The 21,922-nt window shown below is 33.1% G+C and overlaps 2 protein-coding genes across 2 annotated transcripts; one reads left to right on the top strand and one right to left on the bottom strand.

Moving 5' to 3' along the window:
* The first annotated feature begins 5,150 nt into the window (after nt 1-5,150).
* LOC139498828 (Golgi SNAP receptor complex member 2-like) lies at nt 5,151-8,981 on the top strand. Its single transcript, XM_071287390.1, has 2 exons — nt 5,151-5,520; nt 6,478-8,981. Exons 1-2 carry the CDS (start codon nt 5,249-5,251, stop codon nt 6,845-6,847), a joined length of 642 nt encoding a protein of 213 aa, XP_071143491.1. The 5' UTR covers nt 5,151-5,248; the 3' UTR covers nt 6,848-8,981.
* A 5,988-nt stretch (nt 8,982-14,969) lies between these two features.
* On the bottom strand, nt 14,970-20,835 carry LOC139498827 (FK506-binding protein 2-like). Its single transcript, XM_071287389.1, has 6 exons — nt 20,610-20,835; nt 18,618-18,680; nt 17,695-17,794; nt 16,788-16,821; nt 16,272-16,342; nt 14,970-15,199 (listed from the first exon to the last, which is right to left on the bottom strand). The coding sequence occupies exons 1-6, from the start codon at nt 20,769-20,771 to the stop codon at nt 15,027-15,029; spliced, it is 603 nt and encodes a 200-aa protein (XP_071143490.1). The 5' UTR covers nt 20,772-20,835; the 3' UTR covers nt 14,970-15,026.
* Nucleotides 20,836-21,922: the final 1,087 nt, after the last annotated feature.

Here is a 21,922-nt window from a genome sequence, read left to right as displayed (position 1 = left end):
ATGATGGATAAACAGACGTAGGTAAATGAAAATGCAGTTTGAGTTTGTTGGTTTATCAGTATAGATTTACAAAAAATGTAAGCATAAGGACTAAATTAAACTTTCAACAATTGTAAAAACAAAACTGAATACAATCAGTTAAAATCTTGACCATAAATACAAATATTGAGACAGTGAGGGACTATTATATGTATGTCTTTAATAATATAGAAAATAATGTGGTTACAAGTACAAAAGCTGTATCAAAAAAAAAATCAACTTATACTTTTATACTTAATTAAGGGGAGAAAACTCATATAATCAAATTCTGTGAAGGAATGTACAGTAACTTTATATATTGTGTTTACTACATGTAGAAGAGAATGAGCCAGATGACATGAGCTTCCTTTTCATTTTCTCAAAGTTCTTTAAGCATACAATTTATAAAAGTAATCTTTTTATATTCCATTTTAGAGAAATATAAGATATATATACACATGTCTCTGTAATTATATATGATTGTTTCCTATCTATTAACACAACCTGTCATAAACTGTCATAACAAACAAAACCCTGGAAGGAAATCTTCAATCTGCAAACGAAAAAAAAAGTTGTAGCAACAACGAATCTGGTAACTGAAATTGTTCCTAAGGACAAATAGGTACAATACTGTACAGGGACCCATATTTTGAGGTAATGCTAAAATACATACCAAAGTACTGACTACGGCTTTCAAATATGTAAAGGGATGTATTGGGCTGCTAGACCTTGATTGTACGTCTTTATTCACTATATTCTATAGATCTTTAACAGATTTAAATAAACTGGAACAGAAAAATAGTGGTTAATTGTAGGAACTAAGGAAAGATACGAAAAATAGGTCACACATTTTTTCCAGACCGTCCGACACTTCCTAACCAAATTTGTGGATAAGCTCATTTCATGTTATGTAATTCATTCCTAATCAAAGAACCCATAAAGAGCATATAAATCAACACAAATCACAAAGTTCATAACTTCATACAATATCCACACAAACAACACATGCAATCTAACATACATACTGATTGTTAATAGATTCTTAATATTGAATAAACCGTGCCATGATTTAGAACATATATGGACACATGATTATAAACATATGTACATGATATGAAAAGTTAGATTAAAGGCTATTTGAAATTTCCCTCACGGATGTTTTGTCAAAGAGGGACACATATTTGCCGTTTTTACACATCTATTTAAAACCAATAGCTGCCGCTTTAATAAACACTATATATATTTATCAAATCAATTTCATTATAGAGGAATTGCAGACATTTCAAATGTGTACTGAACTGAAATTTAGGGCAATCAGTCAAAGAATGACTAAGAAATACTTCTTTGAAATCGGCCTTTTTTTATTCAGGAAATTGGTAGAAAATCGTTGTCTGTTTTTCTGTCCTTTGCGGTAAGCGCCGAAATTTTGTCTAAGTTTTAAAAAAAATCATATTTGTTATAATAATATAATTTACTGGCATATTTCTTTCATTTCACCAATCCTTTGAAGTTTTTACACCTGAAAATCATAAAACGGCAAAATTCTGTCCCCGGCGAATACTATATGAGCGCCCCACTCTACATGATGAGAGAGAGAGCCAGAATAACTCTATTTTTTCTGTTTCTCTTGTCTTAAAGACAAAGCTGGCTGTGCTTTGCTTTTTACCTGTATAACAGTTATTTCAGGTAATGTAAAATTTAAGTGATACTATCAGCTAGATGCCATGGACTTGGGACATGGAATCCCCTTTTTTCTTAATAATTCTTTTATTCTAATATTTTTTGTAGATCTTCGTTAACCAACTGTGTTATTTTATTTTTCAGGAGTATTGCAGATACTACTGTTATTGTAATATCGATATGGGGAAAAAGAGCAAGACAGCATCGATAAATATTTAAAGTGAAAATCGTTAGAAATAAATAGAATATTACAAACATCAAAACAACCTTAAAAAAGTGGTAAAGAGGGATATCCTTGCACCAATCGCTTAGATTATAATGCAGCTATGATCAGCTATATGAAGACTTGCAAATACCGTCTTGAAAGCCTGAGAGACGAGAGGTTGGTCATGTTGAAAGAAATCAACGTTATCGTTAATATCTGTAAGGTTTATAAAAAATTTGACAACAGACCGACATCCTGAATGTTGAGATACGCAAGACATACTATCGATACCCTAGTAGAGGAAGGCAACATATTTTAAGCGATGATTATTGACGATACCATAAGATATACTATCGATACCCTAGTAGAGGAGGCAATAGATTGTAAGCGATGATTATTGACGATACCATAAGATATACTATCGATACCCTTGTAGAGGAGGCAATAGATTGTAAGCGATGATTATTGACGATACCATAAGATATACTATCGATACCCTTGTAGAGGAAGGCAACAGATTGTAAGCAATGATTATTGACGATACCATAAGACATACTATCGACATCCTAGTAGAAGAGGCAACAGATTGTAAGCAATGATTATTGACGATACAATAACACACTATCGATAACCTATTAGAAGAGGCAATATATTGTAAGCAATGATTATTGACGATATCATAAGACATACTATCGATACCCTAGTAGAGGAGGCGACATATTGTAAGCAATGATTATGGACGATACCATAGACATGCTATCGATACCCTAGTAGAGGGGGCGACAGATTGTAAGCAATGATTATTGACGATACCATAAGACATGCTATTTATACCCTAGTATATAGAGGAGGCGACAGATTGTAAGCAATGATTATGGACGATACCATAGACATGCTATCGATACCCTAGTAGAGGGGGGACAGATTGTAAGCAATGATTATTGACGATACCATAAGACATGCTATTTATACCCTAGTAGAGGAGGCGACAGATTGTAAGCAATGATTATTGACGATACCATAACTGTTAAACGCATACTATCGATACCCTAGTAGAGGAGGCGACAGATTGTAAGCAATGATTATTGACGATACCATAAGACATGCTATTTATACCCTAGTAGAGGAGGCGACAGATTGTAAGCAATGATTATTGACGATACCATAAGACATGCTATTTATACCCTAGTAGAGGAGGCGACAGATTGTAAGCAATGATTATGGACGATACCATAGACATACTATCGATACCCTAGTAGAGGGGGGACAGATTGTAAGCAATGATTATTGACGATACCATAAGACATGCTATCGATACCCTAGTAGAGGAGGCGACATATTGTAAGCAATGATTATGGACGATACCATAGACATGCTATCGATACCCTAGTAGAGGGGGCGACAGATTGTAAGCAATGATTATTGACGATACCATAAGACATGCTATTTATACCCTAGTATATAGAGGAGGCGACAGATTGTAAGCAATGATTATTGACGATACCATGAGACATACTATCGATACCCTAGTAGAGGAGGCGACAGATTGTAAGCAATGATTATTGACGATACCATAAGACATGCTATTTATACCCTAGTAGAGGAGGCGACAGATTGTAAGCAATGATTATTGACGATACCATAAGACATGCTATTTATACCCTAGTAGAGGAGGCGACAGATTGTAAGCAATGATTATGGACGATACCATAGACATGCTATCGATACCCTAGTAGAGGGGGGACAGATTGTAAGCAATGATTATTGACGATACCATAAGACATGCTATTTATACCCTAGTAGAGGAGGCGACAGATTGTAAGCAATGATTATTGACGATACCATAACTGTTAAACACATACTATCGATACCCTAGTAGAGGAGGCAACAGATTGTAAGCAATGATTATTGACGAAATATCATCGATAGTGTTTCTTTCAAATTAGGCTAAATATAAAACAAATCAAGACATATAGTTAATTTTAAGACTTTCTACGCATGGAAAAAATATATATACGTGGATAAATAAGTAGACAGGAAACAACCTAGGTGTCTCTGACAAGTGAGAGGTTTATCTAGCTATAAAACCTGGTTTAATCTATATATTTTATTGTTTGTGTTTACTTGTGTTGTCACAAACACAGAAATTGTTTTAAAATGACAATAAAACCATGAAATTGAATTGAAATATATAACAAATATATACAAATGTTGAGGATGAGCTTCTGTCAAGTTTTTTTATCCGAACTTCAAACTGGAACTATATTATACTACAGATTTCAACTAGATAGAATTTTTTTTTCAACACATTTCTAACATTTCTATAAATTGAAAAAGAAACTTAGATAAATCTTCATATATACTTAGTATATGTATGTACGCTAGGGTATCACGAGTTCCCGAGGATTACAAGAACAAATTAATATCACAAGAACAAATTGATTTTGCCCCAATATATATTATTTTAAGTAGTATACATGGTATAACACCATTTGTTCGAGACAAATCAATTTATCCTTTGGATATTAATCTGTTCTTGTAATTAATCCTCGGGAAATCATTGGTACCGGTGTGGGGTACGCTGTAATTTTTATTGTTGTATTTATCAATTATGTCATTCTCAATCAATTGTAACTGATCTTTATCATTGCCACCCCTTATCAGCTGCTTATGGGTCCTGTACCGTGACATGATTTGTGAAATAAAATATTCTATTGTATTTTATTATATGTATACAAAGTTTCATCTATAACAAATGTAGTAAAAATCAAGGATTTCTTTACAAATCCTTGTAAAAATGATAAAAAAAAGTACCAGAGTAGGCCAAATACAAATATATATGTGGTTCCAGAATTACTCTACCTTTTCTACTTTTTAGTCTTTATAATAGCCTACCCTAAAGATATATTTGTCATTTTTCATTAAGCACTGTTAAAATCAGCATGTTGCTCCCATAGACTGAATGTAAAGATATAGAAATATATTTTTTTTAAATCCGGCCGAGTCTACCAACCCGGCCTTACTTTTTATTAGATGTGACTGTAACCACACATACTATCTATTTGATCTTGGTATAATAGTCTCAGATTAAAGGTAAAACGAATTCTGTCTATCGAAAGTTATACTCATCAATTTCATAAATGAAATATTATCGCTCTCATACTACGCTTAAATCTGCAGATGCAAATCCGCGGAAATTTGCAAACATACTCGGCGATGAATACCTAATTTATAACTTCCCCAAAAAATTCCAACCGGAAGTGGACTTTCACTGACAGTTCCACGTCAGTTTTGACATATTTTTTGAGATTATAGCCGATTAGGCCTTTAATTCACACGTTTAGAATGGAAAATTTGTACCACCAGACCAATAGACAAATTCAAGAAGTCCAAGCATCTCTAGGAAGTTTAGAACGAGCAAGAGGTGAAGATGCAAACGCCCTGGAGCATCACTCAAATGGAAAAATAGATGTTATCATTAAGAATTGTGAAAGACTGGATGTTTTAGTAAACAAAGAACAACCAACAAGACGGGCTAATGCTAAACTAAGAGTGGACCAATTGAAATATGATTGTCAACATTTACAGGCAGCTTTACGTCAGATACAACACAGAAGGTATAATCACAGACATATGTTTTCATTTGTGGGGGGGGGGGGGGGTAGGAGGGGTCCTGATCCCGAAATCCCGGACTCAAAAAAATGAAATCCCGAGGTCCCGAATTTAAATAAAGTAAATCCCGACGTCCCGAAATCCGAAAAAAAGGATTCCCGGATCCCGAAAGGGTCAATCCCGAAATCCCGAGCTTAAAAACACCCGATCCCGGAGTCCCGATAAAGGTCCTATCCCCCCTCATTTGTCATGACGTACATCATATATATGAATACACCTTATCACTATTTGGAGATATGTTCCGCTTGACCCTATCGTTTGTGCCAGTTGAACTTTTGACGTCATACATTGTCATACAAACACTTTTCCATTGGTACAACATATTTTCTATTGTGATGAAAAAATTTTATTGGAAATTTTTCGATTTCCAGTATACTGTAAACATGGTAATGGCAGACAAAAGTGATTAGGTGTATTGGTACTATGCATGATTTTTTTCAAAAGAAATTATGACGTAAGGATGCATTCTAAATAGCATGAAAAGCCATTATCCTAGGCTTCACAGACACAAATTAAAGTACATGTAGCCTTTCAAAAAATCATAATTATTTGAACTATTAATTTAAACTTGACTATAGAAATGTAAAATAACAAAAACACAGAACTCAGAGGAAAATTTGAAGCGGAATGCCCTAATCAAATGGCAAAATCAAAGCTGAAACACATTAAACAAATGGATAACAACTGTCAGAATACTGAAAATTAGCTCAGTTCCATCTGTTGAAAATACTGGTGAAACCTCCATCATAAGGCTTATACCTTTCTTCAACATCACTCCTTTATTTATATGTAATTATATTAAAAAAAATATTCTGAATATATGTAAAGTAATAGTTCCCTATAAATAAATTAAGGGAAAGGACCAAATTTTTATGTTGCCATATGGTTATTTTTATTTTCAGATATCAAAGGGATGATGAAGAAAGACAAAGAGAAGCTTTACTGACCCGAAGTTTTACCACTAATGACCAAGGTGATACATCAATCGCAATGGATGCTGGACTACAACATCATACTAAACTTCGAGATTCTCATCGAGGCATGGACAATCTTCTTGATCATGGACAAAGTGTGTTAGAAAATTTACGTGAACAGAGAATGACTTTGAAAGGTGCACACAAACGTATTTTAGACATTGCAAACAAACTTGGCCTTACAAACACAGTCATGAGACTTATAGAAAAGAGAACTTATCAAGATAAATTTATTTTATTTGGTGGAATGATAGTATCATTAGTTTTAATGTTTTTGTTATGGAAGTATTTTACATAGATTTTAACATTTTGTTTTTATTTAAGGCTTATTGGTGTTTTGTTTTCTCCAGCAGCCAATTTGCCAGAAAGAAAACAGATGTAGTATTATGTATAAGTGAGCTGAAAGAAATTCATGTCTATATATATAAGGTCATCATTTACATTTAACACATGAGAAGGTCTTGACCTATAATTGAAGCTAACATTTTTTGTTTGTTTGCTCAAATCTTATCAGATAATCTGAGATTCATTAATTGTTCAGTGTTGTTCAAGCCTAAAAAATTTTCAGTAAAACCCTCCTAATTTATTATAAAAGAGATAGATGTAAAAAATGTATGTTGAATTCAGACAAAGTTAAGCACATACATGTACATGTACTATTCTCAGTTATAAAATGTACTGAAAAAGAAGAAAAAGATGAAAAACTGGTAACTTATATCCCAGGTAGCCATAAAACTTTAAGTAAGTCTTATTTCAACTACTGTTAGAAATGCCTTCGAAAATCCTTACTTTGTGAAAATGAGTATATATATATATATAGCGGGACGGCTACAGTGCAGGCGATTTGGTGTCACGATATCTCAGTAGCATGGGTTAGAATCCCAGTGAGGGAAGAACAAAAAATTTGCGAAAGCAAATTTACAGATCTAACTGTTGGGTTGATGTTGAGACGAGTTGTATATATATATATTGTATATATATATATAAGTACGTCTGAGTCAGTGACAACTCTATAACACATTTATCCACTGGATCACCAGCATAGATGGTGATACATGTACATGGCTGTGTACATTATGTATATATACAACTCGTCTAAACATCAACCCAACAATGTTAGATCTGTAAATCTTTCGCTAATTTACAGATCTAACATTGTTGGGTTGATGTTTAGATATATTGTATATATATACAAATGTATATATATATATATATTGAACAAGGGAGATATTCTATATTTATCAGGGGAGATAATCTGAACAGTATCTTACATTTTGTTTGTATGTCACTTGTGTATGATGAAGTATATGCCTGCCTCATATGAAATTAATGTATATTTATGTTTTATCTCAGAAAATAAATTAAGAAGCATTTTTATTACAGTACACACAAGATAGACACTCTTTGTTATGGTGAATATCTTTGTGAATGCTGGTCATTCTCTCAAAAAATGTATCTGATTCACACCCAAATATCTCAAAATGTATAACTGTATGTTCTTTCAGCAATTTGTTATAGTGATAGAAATGAAGTGGGTGCAAATTGCACTCACCAGAGAAATGATTTCTTTTCAAAATTAATATTGTTAAGTTTGAGGTTTAGTCATTCAATTTGTATAAATTGTATTTGTGACTCAAAACTTTTTGATGAATTAATCATATATTCAAGTTACAAAATTATGTATTTTTGAATAACTTTATATATTCTTGTCAAGAAAATGTTTTAGATTTTTGATTGACAGTTTTCATGCTGTATGACTCTGTGACTCTTTCTACCTTTTGAAAAATAGTAATTATAAATATAAAATTTTTGAACAAAGAAAGATAACTCCAAATCAAAATATATAATTTGCCTGAATGTGTTCCAATGCTAAACTACAATAAAATGTACAAATCAATGTTACATGTATATGTTTAGCTTACATTGCAATATGAAAGCAATCTTAACCTTTTATTCTGATAAGAACTTTGTTATTCTTTACATAAAACTTTTAGTTTTCAATAAGTTTGATACGTTCAAGCTTTTAATTTTCCATGGAGTTCTTTATTTTTGTTGTTTTACCTGTAAGTTTTCCTTTATTTTCCTTTTAATTGCCTTTACTAACGATTAACATTATTGTAAAAAAACATGAATTTCATAACGTACACATCCAATAAAAGAAATGTTTGATATTTTTGAAAGAGAAAGGAATAATTTACTATATATATTGCTATCAATACGAAAAAGTAGGCAAAACAATTGTAATTGAAGTTTTGTGTGTCATGGTGCAATATTTTCTAGCTCAGTATGCATGTAACGATGATGTTTGTAGACTGTGGACAATTTCTGTATGTTCACATATTAAATTGTATCATACATTCCAAAGATGTTTCATTCAAACTTTGTCATTTTAAAAACAGCATTATATTTAATAAATGTTCAATATTGTTCTATTACAACTTTTATTTCTGATGGAAACTTATAGCTTTAAGGTGCTGAAGAAGAGAAGGGAAATCCTGTCCATGTTTTCATAGAAGAGCCTGAAAATGAGATATTGCAAAAAAAATAGTTTTAAAGACTACAAACATACATGTACTTTGTGATGAAGAACAGTAATAAAAAAGCTTTTCTATTGCTTTGAGTATTTTTATACGACCGCAAAAATTGAAAATTTTTTGGTCGTATATTGGTACAATGTATCACGTTGGCGTCGTCGTCTGAATCATCGTCGTTGTCGTCCGAATACTTTTAGTTTTTGCACTCTAACTTTAGTAAAAAAGAATACAAATCTATGAAATTTTAACACAAGGTTTATGACCATAAAAGGAAGGTTGGGATTGATTTTGGGAGTTTTGGTCCCAACATTTTAGGAATAATGAGCCAAAAAGGGCCCAAATAAGCATTTTCTTGGTTTTCGCACTATAACTTTAGTTTAAGTAGATAGAAATCGATGAAATTATGACTCAAGGGGTATGACCACAAAAGGAAGGTTGGGATTGATTTTGGGAGTTTTATTTCAAACAGTTTAGGAATTAGGGGCCAAAAAAGGGCCCAAATAAGCATTATTCTTGGTTTTCGCACAATAACTTTAGTATAAGTAAATAGAAATCAATGAAATTTAAACACAAGGTTTATGACCACAAAAGGAAGGTTGGGATTGATTTTGGGAGTTGAGGTCTGAACAGTTTAGGAATTAGGGGCCAAAAAAGGGCCCAAGTAAGCATTATTCTTGGTTTTCGCACCATAACTTTAGTATAAGTAAATAGAAATCTATGAAATTTGAACACAAGGTTTATGACCACTAAAGGAAGGTTGGGTTTGATTTTGGGAGTTTTGGTCCCAACAGTTTAGGAATAAGGGGCCCAAAGGGTCCAAAATTTAACTTTGTTTGATTTCATCTAAATTTGAATAATTGGGCCAATGGGGTTCATTGATATGCCAAATCTAACTGTGTATGTAGATTCTTAATTTTTAGTCCCGTTTTCAAATTGGTCTACATTAAGGTCCAAAGGGTCCAAAATTAAACTTAGTTTGATTTTAACCAAAATTGAATTCATGGGCTTTTTTGATATGCTGAATCTAAACATGTACTTAGATTTTTGATTATGGGCCCAGTTTTCAAGTTTGTTCAAATCAGGATCCAAAATTATTATATTAAGTATTGTGCAATAGCAAGAAATTTTCAATTGCACAGTATTCAGCAATAGCAAGAAATCTTCAATTGCACAGTATTGTGCAATAGCAAGAAATTTTCAATTGCACAGTATTGCGCAATAGCAAGAAATCTTCAATTGCACAGTATTGTGCAATAGCAAATATTTTTAATTGCACAATATTGTGCAATAGCAAGAAATATATAATTGCACAATATTGTGCAATAGCAAGAAATTTTCAATTGATTGGAGTTATCTTTCTTTGTCAAGAATAGTAGTTGAATCAACTTAAATCATTGTTTTATACAATATACAATGTATATTCACTTTTACTACCAACTTATAAATTAAAACAATCTTTACAATTCAGTGATAACAAGCACCTTTTTTTACATTTTAATATTTTATGATGTATTTAAATGAGTAGTTATTGTTGCAAACTCCATTAGAAATTTGAATTGAGATCAGTTTTGGAAAAAGGGAAAGGGGGATGTGAAAAAAAAGGGGGGGGGGTTAAATTTTTCTCATTTCAGGTTTCATAAATAAAAAGAAAATTTCTTCAAACATTTTTTTGAGAGGATTAATATTCAACAGCATAGTGAATTGCTCAAAGGCAAAAAAAATATTGTAAGTTCATTAGACCACATTCATTCTGTGTCAGAAACCTATTCTGTGTCAACTATTTAATCACAATCCAAATTTAGAGCTGAATCCAGCTTGAATGTTGTGTCCATTCTTGCCCCAACCGTTCAGGGTTCAACCTCTGCGGTCGTATAAAGCTGCGCTCTGCGGAGCATCTGGTTTGTATATTTACAGATTTTGTGTCATGGATGGATACTCCATAATCTTTCTTATCTTTTATAGATAATCTGTTTATTTCTTTAGTTATTATCCTAGACTGAGAAAAAAAGCCAATCTCAAGTTGCTGGAGATTGATGGATTATAATCATAACTATATAAAAAAGTTTTTTTTTTCTGTTTTCAGATAATATCTTTGTTTATATCTATAAGATGACCTCCCTTTATATATTTAAGCCCCATTTATAGGCATTATTTTGCCCCATTTATGGGCATTTGGTTTACTGGTCCCGCTCCAGGCTAAAGTTTTTGGTCAAGGTGGTTTTTGATGAAGTTGAAGTCCAATCAACTTGAAACTTAGTACACATGTTCCCTATATTATGACCTTTCTAGTTTTTATGACAAAAGAGTTTTGAACCCAATTTCACGGTCCACTGAACATAGCAAATGATAGTGTGATTGGGGAATCCATGTACTATAGACACATCCTTGTTTAATTTCAGATATGTCATTGAACTTAATTTTTTTGAAAAAGTGACGAGCACATCATGTGAATACAAGGGCACAGCTGTTGGAAAATTATTGCCCTGACTGTTCCTGAGTGAAATATTGATTTAAATTGCCATTGTTTAGAAAACCATATGTACTAGTTTGAAAGTGTAAATTGCGAAATTGAAACAAGATATATCCACCCTCAAAGTTTGGAGAATATGTGATTATACTCTTTTGCAAAATTAATCAGCACTAGATTTTTGATAATCTACAATAAAAAATTAGACAACCCCTTTTTTTGAGTTATCGCCGGTGAAATCATGTTGATTTGACGTTTATTTACAGGTTTAACTGTTATTAAGTAAAACAAACTGCAGGAGCTAGGTTAAACACGTTACTAAAATAATAAGCAAAACAAAGAGTAGCTATAGTATATTGATATTTTATAGAGTGTCTTTCTATCTTGTGATGTTACACTATTGTTTCAGATGAGGGTGAAGGTTTGGTACCATTAAAACATTTAAACCCGCTGCAATTGTTTGCACCTGTCCTATGTCAGGAATCTGATGTTCAGTAGTTGTTGTTTGTTTATGTGGTTCTAAAGTGTTTCTCATTTCTCGTTTTTTAGCTCTCCTGACCCAAAGGGTCAAATGAGCTTTTGTCATCACTTGTCGTCCGTCGCTGTTAACTTTTACAAAAATCTTTCCTCTGAAACTACTGGCCAAAGTTAACAAAATCACAATCATCATTGGGGTATTTAGTTAAAAATATGTGTCCGATGACCTGGGCAACTAACGAAATGGCCACCATGGCTAAAAAAGAACAGTGGAGTAAAATGTAGATTCAGGCTTATAACTCTGAAACCACAGCATTTGGAGCAAATCTATCACAGGTTAAAATTGTTAATCAGGTCGAGATCATTTGCCCTGAAATTTTTAGAGAAATCCATACACTCTGTTTTGGGGTTGCTGCCCCTGAATTGGTAATCATAGTTTAAGAAAATTTTGCAGTTTTTGGTTATTATCTTGAATACTATTATAGATGGAGATTAATGGAAAACAACAATAATGTTCAGCAAAGAATTATCTACAAATAAGTAATTATGATCAAAATGGTCAATTGACCCCTTTAGGAGTTATTGTCCTTCATATAATTTTTTTTTTTTAAATGTAAACTTTTGCAATCTTACAAAAATCTGCTCTGAAAGTAGTAAGACAAATTTTACTAAACTTGGTCACAATCATAATGATTATTAGGGTATCTATATAAAACAGTGTATTTGATGCATTTGACGGCCTGCCAACCAACATGACCGGGTGCCGCCATGACTAAAAATAGAACATAGGGGTAAAATGCAATTTTTGGCTTATATATCTGAAACTAAAGCATCAAGGGCAAACTTGACGATGGGTTAAAATGTTCATCCGGTTAAGATTTATTTGTGGTATGGGTGCCAATGAGACAAGTTGAACTCTCCACCCAAGTCACAATTTGTAAAAAGTACAATCGTCAACACGGAGTCTTGGCTTACACCGAACAGCAAGCTATGAAGGTCACCATAAGCGGGAAAAGGAGTGTTCTTGGAGGAAAATTCATTATTTTGATACAATCTAACGTTGCTAATACACCAAGAACCATCATGAAATTTACGAAAGCTTATTATCAAGAACGATTTTGTGACAAAAAATAAAAAATGAAAAGCTGCGTCTGATCTTCAAGGTATTTTACAAAAACTTAAACAGATACTTCTTTGTATAAACCAATAGATAAATGTAGCTAGCTTCCTTAGCAATATTTGTTTGAATTCATTTTTCGGAAATTTTGGTGTTTATTTTTTTTGCAGTTCACATTGACATCAGCGAATATTTTCAGATCATTTCTCATATCCTTTTTGTTGTTAGATGTATAGATCTATGCGTTGCCACAATAATTGCAGTCTGTATTTTTGTTAGATGTTTTCGGCTTTGTATCGATTGGATGAGTTTAGCCCTTTTCAACTATTTTTTGTCAAAAGCCGGGTACTATAATATGCAAAAGGTCAACTATATATTTGAAAAATAAAATGATTGAAAGGTGTGCATGTTTGTCTGACCTTGGCTTCATTTTCATGGTTCATTGAACAGTGGTTAAGTTTGATTCTTCAATGTGTAATAGGTTTGATGTTTGATGTATGGAATGATTGTAAGGAGTACATGTCTGTTTTATCTGACCTTAGCCTCACTTTCTTGGAGCATGTTGATTTGATGTGGAAGTCGTAGTAAAGTTCTATATGTAGGACTATCAACAGTTGCGGATCCAGAACTTTTCCTAAGGGGGGGGGGGGGGGGCGCTGACTGACATAAGGGGGGGGGGGGCTCAAGTCATGCTTCAATGATTCCCTATATAATCAACCAAATTTTTCCCACGAAAGGGGGGCCGGGCCCTCCTGGATCCGCCTATGATCAACATATTAGCAATGGTTAGTAAAGAAGGCGCGTGTACACTCTTGTTACAGTTTATTCTGGTGTTGTTCTGTTACACAACTATCAATGTTTCAAAAGGATTAGGCGCTTGCTTCTAGTTTAACCCTGCCACATTCTGTATGTGCCTGTCCTAAGTCAGGAGCCTGTAGTTAAGTGGTTCATGTCTGTCATATTTGTTTTTTTGGCAAACTGATTCGTTATAAATAAGGCTGTTATTTTTCTCAGTTGAATTATTCTTATTTTTCATGTTGGGACCTATTAATAGCTGACTTAACAGTGAGTGTTTTCTCATGGTTGAAGGCTGGAGAAAAGGGGTAAGCCAATTCACAATTCACCAAATCCCGGTAACCTTTTGTTTTTATATACAATCGAAAAAAAAATCATATATATAATTCATAAGATAAAAATAGTCCCTGACCTTTTGCTTTCTAATCTTCTTAAAATAAAAGCCTTTAGTGGCGGATCCAGATTTTTTTTTGTAAGGGGGCAGAAATTGCCTAATAGAGGCCAGCTCCAGTCATGCTTCAATGATATCCTTGGAACAAAAATCGCTTCTGATCTTGCTTTCTAAACGATCTATTCACGTACAGGAATGGCAACTTTTCCCAAGCCCAAGGTAATTATATTCCTGTATCACGTGATTTTTAACACATTAAAATTTGATACCTACATACCGAATTACAATTAAAAACGTTTTTTTTCAGGACCAATTTACTAAAAAGACACCTTAAGAAGAAAAAAAATATTCTTTCGTTGCAAATGGTTCGTGGTGGCGTACCATCTTTGTGACCATAATATACATGAAATATATGCCACTGCACCATGTCTGTTCTATCTGCAGTGGCGCATCTAGACAAGTAGGGACCCACGTACTGCCTAAAAGGGGGCCCGATCCGGTAATGCTGCAGTAATTTCCAATTTATAATCAACAACAAAATTCACAGAAAACAGAGGGGCCCGACCCCTCCTCCTGCCATCACCTCTCCCTAAAATCCGCCCGGTCTGTAACGGTCAAAAAGGATAAAATGACAAGATGTTAAAAACAATAACCATTTATTACATAAATATAGAAAACTCAAACGATCCATAATATCTACTTTGACTTTTTGCCGCCTTTCTTTTCTCTGATTTTTTCACATCCTAATGCAATAGCGCCTGCAGCAAAGCAGATTCCACAAACGATCTGCAATATTTCCACGTACCAGTCGGCCCATGATTGTCCTTGTATTTTTACTAATTCAATGTCAAATCTGGCCATAGCATTTGCTGTAAAGATATAAATAAACTCATCATATATACCATATATGCAGGGTTAAAATTTAGTACGCCTTTTATACACACGTTCCGTCTACAAAAAACTCATCAGTAACGCTCAAATATTAAAAGTAAATATTTGAAGGCCAAAATAAGTACGAAGCTGAAGAGAGTTATCGAAAACAAATCTAATAAGTATCATATTTTGTCTTAAAAACTGAAAAGGAGTTCTGATTTTGAAATTGATTGATAGGTTGCTACTTTAAGTTCAGTGGCAAATATGACACGTAGACCTGAAGTCCCCGGCGTGTTGAAAGCCGTACTTAGATCTATAATGGTTTACTTTTACAATTTTTGACTTTGATGGAGAGTTTTTTCATTGGCGATCATACAACATCTTCTTATATCTATATATGAAGCATACTTCGGAAACTGAAATAGTTTTCAAAATATGTGTATTTCAAAAACAAGTGAGAAAACATATCTTTATAATTACTTTTTTGGTAAAGATATATTTAATAAAGGTCACCGTACGGCTTTCAACAATTAGCATAGCCCATACCTCATAGTCAGCTTTAAAAGGCCTCATTTATGTACAAAAAATGACCGAAAAACAAATATGTAACACAAATATTAGATATATTTGACAATTTTTGATCCATTAGAGTCTATCAAAAATGAATGATTTTTCAAATAGTTTGCAGGGAAAACTGTAAGTCACATTCCTGGTGGAATGACAAACAACAAAAGTATTAGTCTGATTTTTTCTTTCTTTTTCATACATTAATTTTCCAGAACTGAGGTTGAATCCGCAAAATGTGAAAATATCACAAGGGCCACACTAGATACACTACTATCGGTCCAGCAGCTCACTTTTCAGAATCCGTAAATGACTATGGGTAATCTCATTGTTCGTACACCAAAATGAAAACAACTTAATTTCATTGGCTCAATTCCCATTGTTTAGAACGTTTAAAACCAATCTGACAGCGTTTTGGTGAACGCTTCTGAAAATGTTATCCAGGATGCATTAGATTCTGAAATGACGACTTATGAAGAACTATCATACCGAAGATGAAATTACCTGGTATTATTCCCGGGATACCCTTTTCTCCCCAGGCCAGCTGTGGAGGTATTTTAATGGACCTCTTCTCTCTGAAATAGACAAAAAGGGATTTTGATTAATCTTAATTCATTAATTGGTTTTATGTCTTTCATGTCCGTCATTTATGCAGTATGCAGCTCAATTTATCAAAACGTCTTTGTTACTGAGGCAAGTGAATTTAACAACTGCATTATATGTACATATATATGTACTGTTGTCTTTTTTTAAAATCATTTTTGTGATGTGTTTTCACGTATGCCATCAACATTTTTTCAATGAAATTTATTGATTTATTATGATCTATAATTTATTTTTAAAAAAGCGTTTTACGCCCATATCGGCTAATGGCTTACAAACATACATACATATGATATGTGTTCCAAAAACTATAATTCGATCATACCCCTAAAAAATCACTTTAATAAAAAAAAAAAAAAAAGAAAAAAAACAACATTCAATGAAATATTTTACTGATTATTGTCTATAATAACTTACCCAGTACACATTCCAACGACGCCTATATCAAGACCTACAAAATATCAATTAAAGTTGAATAAATGATCCTTTAAAAAGGTATGCATGTAGTTAGTTAAGGTCAAGTAGAGCTGGCATGTCAGGATTGGAACTGCTAGTAGTTCTTTGTTAATCTATGTATTCTTGTCATTAGCTTAGTTTATTTTGTAACTTATTCTGATATCGGACTCGGACTTCATCAACTGAGTTTTACTGTGCATATTGCTGTGTGTTTGTTTTTTTCTACATTGGCTAGAGGTATAGAGGGAGGGTTGAGTTCTCACTAAATATGTTTAATCCCGCGGCTTACGCCTGTCCTATGCCAGGGGGCTCTAGTCTTTATGTTAGTCCTATAAAAAATTTTAAATGTTTGTTCATTTATATATTTTGGAGTTAAGTATGACGTCCATTTTTACTGACCTAGTACACATTTTTGTTCAGGGGCCTGCTGAAGTTTGCCTCCGGGTTGGGATTTTCTTGCTGTGTCGAAGACCAATTGGTGGCCTTCAGCTGTTTTTACATTTGGTCGGTTTGTTGTCTTTTTGACATATTCCCCATTTCCCTCCTAAATTTCATGTCAAAATGGATATGTTTGCTTACAATTTTCACTCGTTAAGGTTTAAACTAAAAAAAATGGAAAACATACTGCTTTCGTCTTTTTTTTTTATTTTCTAAAATATCACTGATTGAATTCTTTTAAAAAAAAAACGAACATTTGTTTAGAAAGCACATTTAATCAAGTTAAATTGCCGGTAAAAGTTCTTAAATTTGTCTTAAAATCATCAAATATCTAAGTAATAATTCGACGGTTACATAAGAATTAATCTTATACATTGGTGTGATGTTTTCCAGGTTTTAAATGAAAATCTAAAAAAAAACCCATACAAACCTAAAACAACCATTCTTTTACCAATAGTAAATTCCAGCAGTCCAGCAGGCATGCCCTCTGTTTCTTTAGATGTTTCTTTATGTTCATCGTTCACGTATGCCTGTTAATTTTAAACAGATTTTTAATTAACTTCTTGATACGTCTTTTATCTGATTAAAAAACATGAAAAATGTACCTATAGCATATTTAAATGTTACTTCCATGCTCTAAATAAATAATGCAAACGACCATGAGAACAAGGGTTACGATCCTCCGTGGAGATGAGTGGACTGGATCGTAACCCTTGGCTAGCGAAGATGCCATGAGATAAAATAAGAGATTTTTGTCGTTCGGCGTGTATATTATGCTCCAGACACATATTTGTTGTATTGATCTTTTTAAGATGTCAACCTTATCAACTCTATATCTATTCATACACGGTCTCCGAGGATAGATAGACATGAGTTTTAGACTTGGACCACACGATTTATTGTTGAGTTTTTATTGGCTTTGAACCAGTTTTCAGTAACTGCAAGTAATCTTAGAACGACAATTTTTGCAAGTTAAATTGTTTTATTTCAGTTTTTTTTTTTTGTGTGTTTCTTGTCAATCTGAAGGTTTAAGCCATTTGCGACTGATCTCTAAAGTGTGTTCTTATGTTGTTCTATTGCAACACTGACCCTCACAAATACGTCTAATACCGTCGTGTTTATACATGTGCCTACCCAAAGTCATGGTTGTCGTTTTAGTATTTTGTAATTTTGGATCCTTTTATAGCTGACTATACAGTCGTTTCTAAGGGCATGGTTTCCGACTGCAAATTGAATTATGGATTTAGTTTTGTTATGTTTAGAGAAAAGGGAAATACGAAAACTTATACAACGTACGTCATATGCTGACGTAACGTTTGGAGATACAGTAACACTAAATAAAAAGGAGCATACATCATACTCTAAAGTGATGGTGTCACCTGTCTTCGTTACTATGGTACAATCTTCTGGCAAATACTGAAAAGGAAATAAAACATGTGGAATTAAAGTATTTAGTGATGATGTAAAGTCATATTCGAAACTGTATTGTCATTGACACTGAATAAGCTTGACGTTGTTATAAATATACTAATAAAGATCAATAAAACTAACCGGTGCCAACCTTCACCCTAACCTGTAACAATAGCGTAACATCACATAGAAAGACACACAATAATTATCACTATAAAACATGAAATTAAAACATAATGACACTTTTTAAATAAATTTGAGTATTTATATTAAAGTTCAGGAGTTACTGTTTCACTTTTTACCACGAACTTATGACTTACACTGAGATAGCCAGTATACCACGTACGTGCTCTGTTATATGAAGTAACACGCATATGGCTTTATAAGTCACAGCTTAGTCAGCGAATCGCTGTGTGCTGTTATGAGGAGACTTAGAATGCCAGTTTATACCACGGACGTGTGCTGTTATGATGTTACACTATATGAAAGCCAGTATAAAATTGAGAAAGGAAATAGGGAATGTGTCAAAGCGACAACAACCCGACCCTAGAGCAGACAACAGTCGAAGGCCACCAATGGGTCTTCAATGTAGCTATTAACTCCCGCACCCGTAGGCGTCCCGGTTCAGCTATGTATAGTTACATAATGGATTTATAAGCGTTATTTTGATGTTACACCAAAACACCCAACGTACCATGTATGGACATGGGCTGTTATGAGGTTACATTTATACAGATTCGACTTGATCCTAGAACCTCTATATGGGCTATACCCGGTATATGCACCTGATTTTATATTATTTTCTGTCTTCGAAGAACATATATAATTAATTCAAAATGAAATGAACAGAATTTGCTGAATTCAGCATTTTTCTTTTTAATTAACTAGAAGAAGAAAAAGTCCCCCCCCCAAAAAAAAAGACACACATCGGAAACTAAATAAACGAAAAGGCATACAGAACGCTTCGCGGTATCAAAATTTATTTAGGTAAGCTTTTTTGTTCAGTGCGTTGTTTTATGGGAAATCGGGTACATATGTCCTGTGTGTATATGTATAAGATGGAAGAGATCCCCAAACTTTCAAACACAAGTCAAAGACCGAAGCACAAAGACAAGATATAGTTAATAAAAACATGCTACCCTCCACACAAGAGATGAATGGATAGTACAATACTGATGAAATGGGATCATTTGGTGTGCGTATATTTTCGAACCTGGTGCCAGGTGCATGCAAGGGTACATTTATATACAAAAATATTTGTCATTATTCTTGCAAAATAAAAATGCCTTAAGACGCAATGTTTGCTCTTAGATGCAAATATTTTAATTTGCATTCAAGGAAAAGAAAGAGGAATGTTATATTTTTTTTTTACATAAATAGGTATTTGTATTATTTATTAGGCATTTTTGTCTAAGGGCGATACAACAAAATATGTGTAAACAACAGAGAACCCTTCGGCAATGACGTACTTCCGGGAAGAGATAATAAACAAATCACATGTAATTTTCTTAAATAAGAGTTGATCATTCATTCGGAAAATAACAAGATCATTGAGAATGATAACAATGTCAATCTGCATCCCATTTCTATTTATAAAAACTCGGGGTCAATTCAGTTAGAACTTTGAACTTTAGCGTAGATATTAAATTAGGTCACAGCTACTGAGTTATGTTGAAAGTGACAGATAAAGTAAAAATAATTGGGAGGTTGTTTTTTTAGAGCATCCTCCATAAACGTTAACCCAAATAATTCTTCAGTCTAAATATGAAAAACGTCGAAACATTTAAATAATAATCATATCAAATGTTATGTTTGTTTTTTTATTATTCATTTTTATAAATGCTTTTTAATTTCTTTCTTTAAAAAAATAAAAAAGAGGTTGAGAATTCAAACGGAAAAAATACCAAAAGAATGCAAACGGCAAATTCTACTTACAGTGGTTTTGATATCAAGTTCCGATTTTATTAATATTTTGCCGTCACTAGCTCCTGGGTGTCCATCTAGCACAGTTTGTTGTCCAAACATTTTCTGAAATTGTCCATTTGAAACAGAAAAACTGAACAACAGTAAAGCTAATGTAAATTGTAAACAGTTCATTATTAAAGCCTAAAACTAACAAAAGGAAGATCGGAATATCAGGCCTGGTTTTATATTTTCAAAATTTCCGGGTACACGTATATTTCATTACCCATCAATCAAAAATTCACTCAACTGGAACATTTGACATCCAAGTCAAAAATCGCTTCCTATTTTGAATGAATGAATGCATTACTACTTATTTGTAAAATCTTGCAACCATTACAGCATTGGACATATATAGTATATGCATATACGTGTATACTCCTAAATTAATTAATGAATCAATATAATTAAATCAAAAGCTTTCAGAAACTTTCAAGACGAAACACAGCAATGAAAGTATAACCGGAAGAAAAGTGACATTGGGAACTTTTACTATAGTTTGCAAAGTGCTTTTTAGGAACTCTCGTTTTGAATTTAATAGGTTTATGAACTCTCGTCTTAAAAAGTTATATGAACTCTCGTTTTGAATATTTATATGAGTTTTCGTTTTAAATTGATTTATTCTTAAATATAATGTTTCTTCTTTCAAATATCCAAAGAGATTATAGATTTACTATTTTATAACTTAATCCGATGGCTGTCAAAAGTGCTAAACTTACACTCAACTTCAAAAGAAGCAATTATCGCTATTTTGCTAAGTTAAGCCGGAGGACAATAATCCGTTTATTATTACATAAGATTAGACAATGAAAGATATATTTCTTGAGAACCTTTTATGTATAATGTTTTTAATACCCTTATCTTTGAATTAATTTATGTTTTGTAAACTGTTGCTGGGGCAGTCTTCCCCTAGCTTTCGAACTGTAAACTTGTGTTAATAAATTTGTATATATTTTTATACGGTCTTGCGTTTAAAGCAGCCATAGTGTCGATTATAGACCTACAGACTTTAATGTAACCCGTGCCGAACTTCACGGACTGATGCCGGAGTTCACGGGGTTATAATTGGGAAGGACTCCTCGATTACCGTAACCTTAAGCAGCCAAGCGAGTGTTTTATTTATGAACTAGTCCCAGTATACAAAAATTCAAAAATGGAATTACCGAAAATGGAACATTTTAAAGCATTCGAAACCGAAAATGCAGACTGTGTTTTCTAGTTGGAACATCGGCAATGGTGGAGCGGTTTACATATCGTGGACTTAGACCAGAGTATGTTGCTCCATG

This window comes from Mytilus edulis, chromosome 12 (genome assembly GCF_963676685.1).
Source record: "Mytilus edulis chromosome 12, xbMytEdul2.2, whole genome shotgun sequence".
In the NCBI taxonomy this organism is placed as follows: domain Eukaryota; kingdom Metazoa; phylum Mollusca; class Bivalvia; order Mytilida; family Mytilidae; genus Mytilus; species Mytilus edulis.
The sequence above is the reverse complement of the archived record's forward strand: the minus strand, read 5'-3'. Positions and strand labels throughout refer to the sequence as shown.

What these genes read in the sequence shown, in the direction of transcription:
- LOC139498827 (XM_071287389.1), bottom strand. Translation starts at nt 20,771, where the DNA reads ATGAACTGTTTACAATTTACATTAGCTTTACTGTTGTTCAGTTTTTCT. An exon ending in AACTTGATATCAAAACCACT is followed by an intron (nt 18,681 to 20,609) that starts GTAAGTAGAATT and finishes TTTCCTTTTCAG; the next exon opens with TATTTGCCAGAAGATTGTAC. An exon ending in GTCGTTGGAATGTGTACTGG is followed by an intron (nt 16,343 to 16,787) that starts GTAAGTTATTAT and finishes TGTCTATTTCAG; the next exon opens with AGAGAAGAGGTCCATTAAAA.
- LOC139498828 (XM_071287390.1), top strand. Translation starts at nt 5,249, where the DNA reads ATGGAAAATTTGTACCACCAGACCAATAGACAAATTCAAGAAGTCCAA. An exon ending in CGTCAGATACAACACAGAAG is followed by an intron (nt 5,521 to 6,477) that starts GTATAATCACAG and finishes TTTTATTTTCAG; the next exon opens with ATATCAAAGGGATGATGAAG.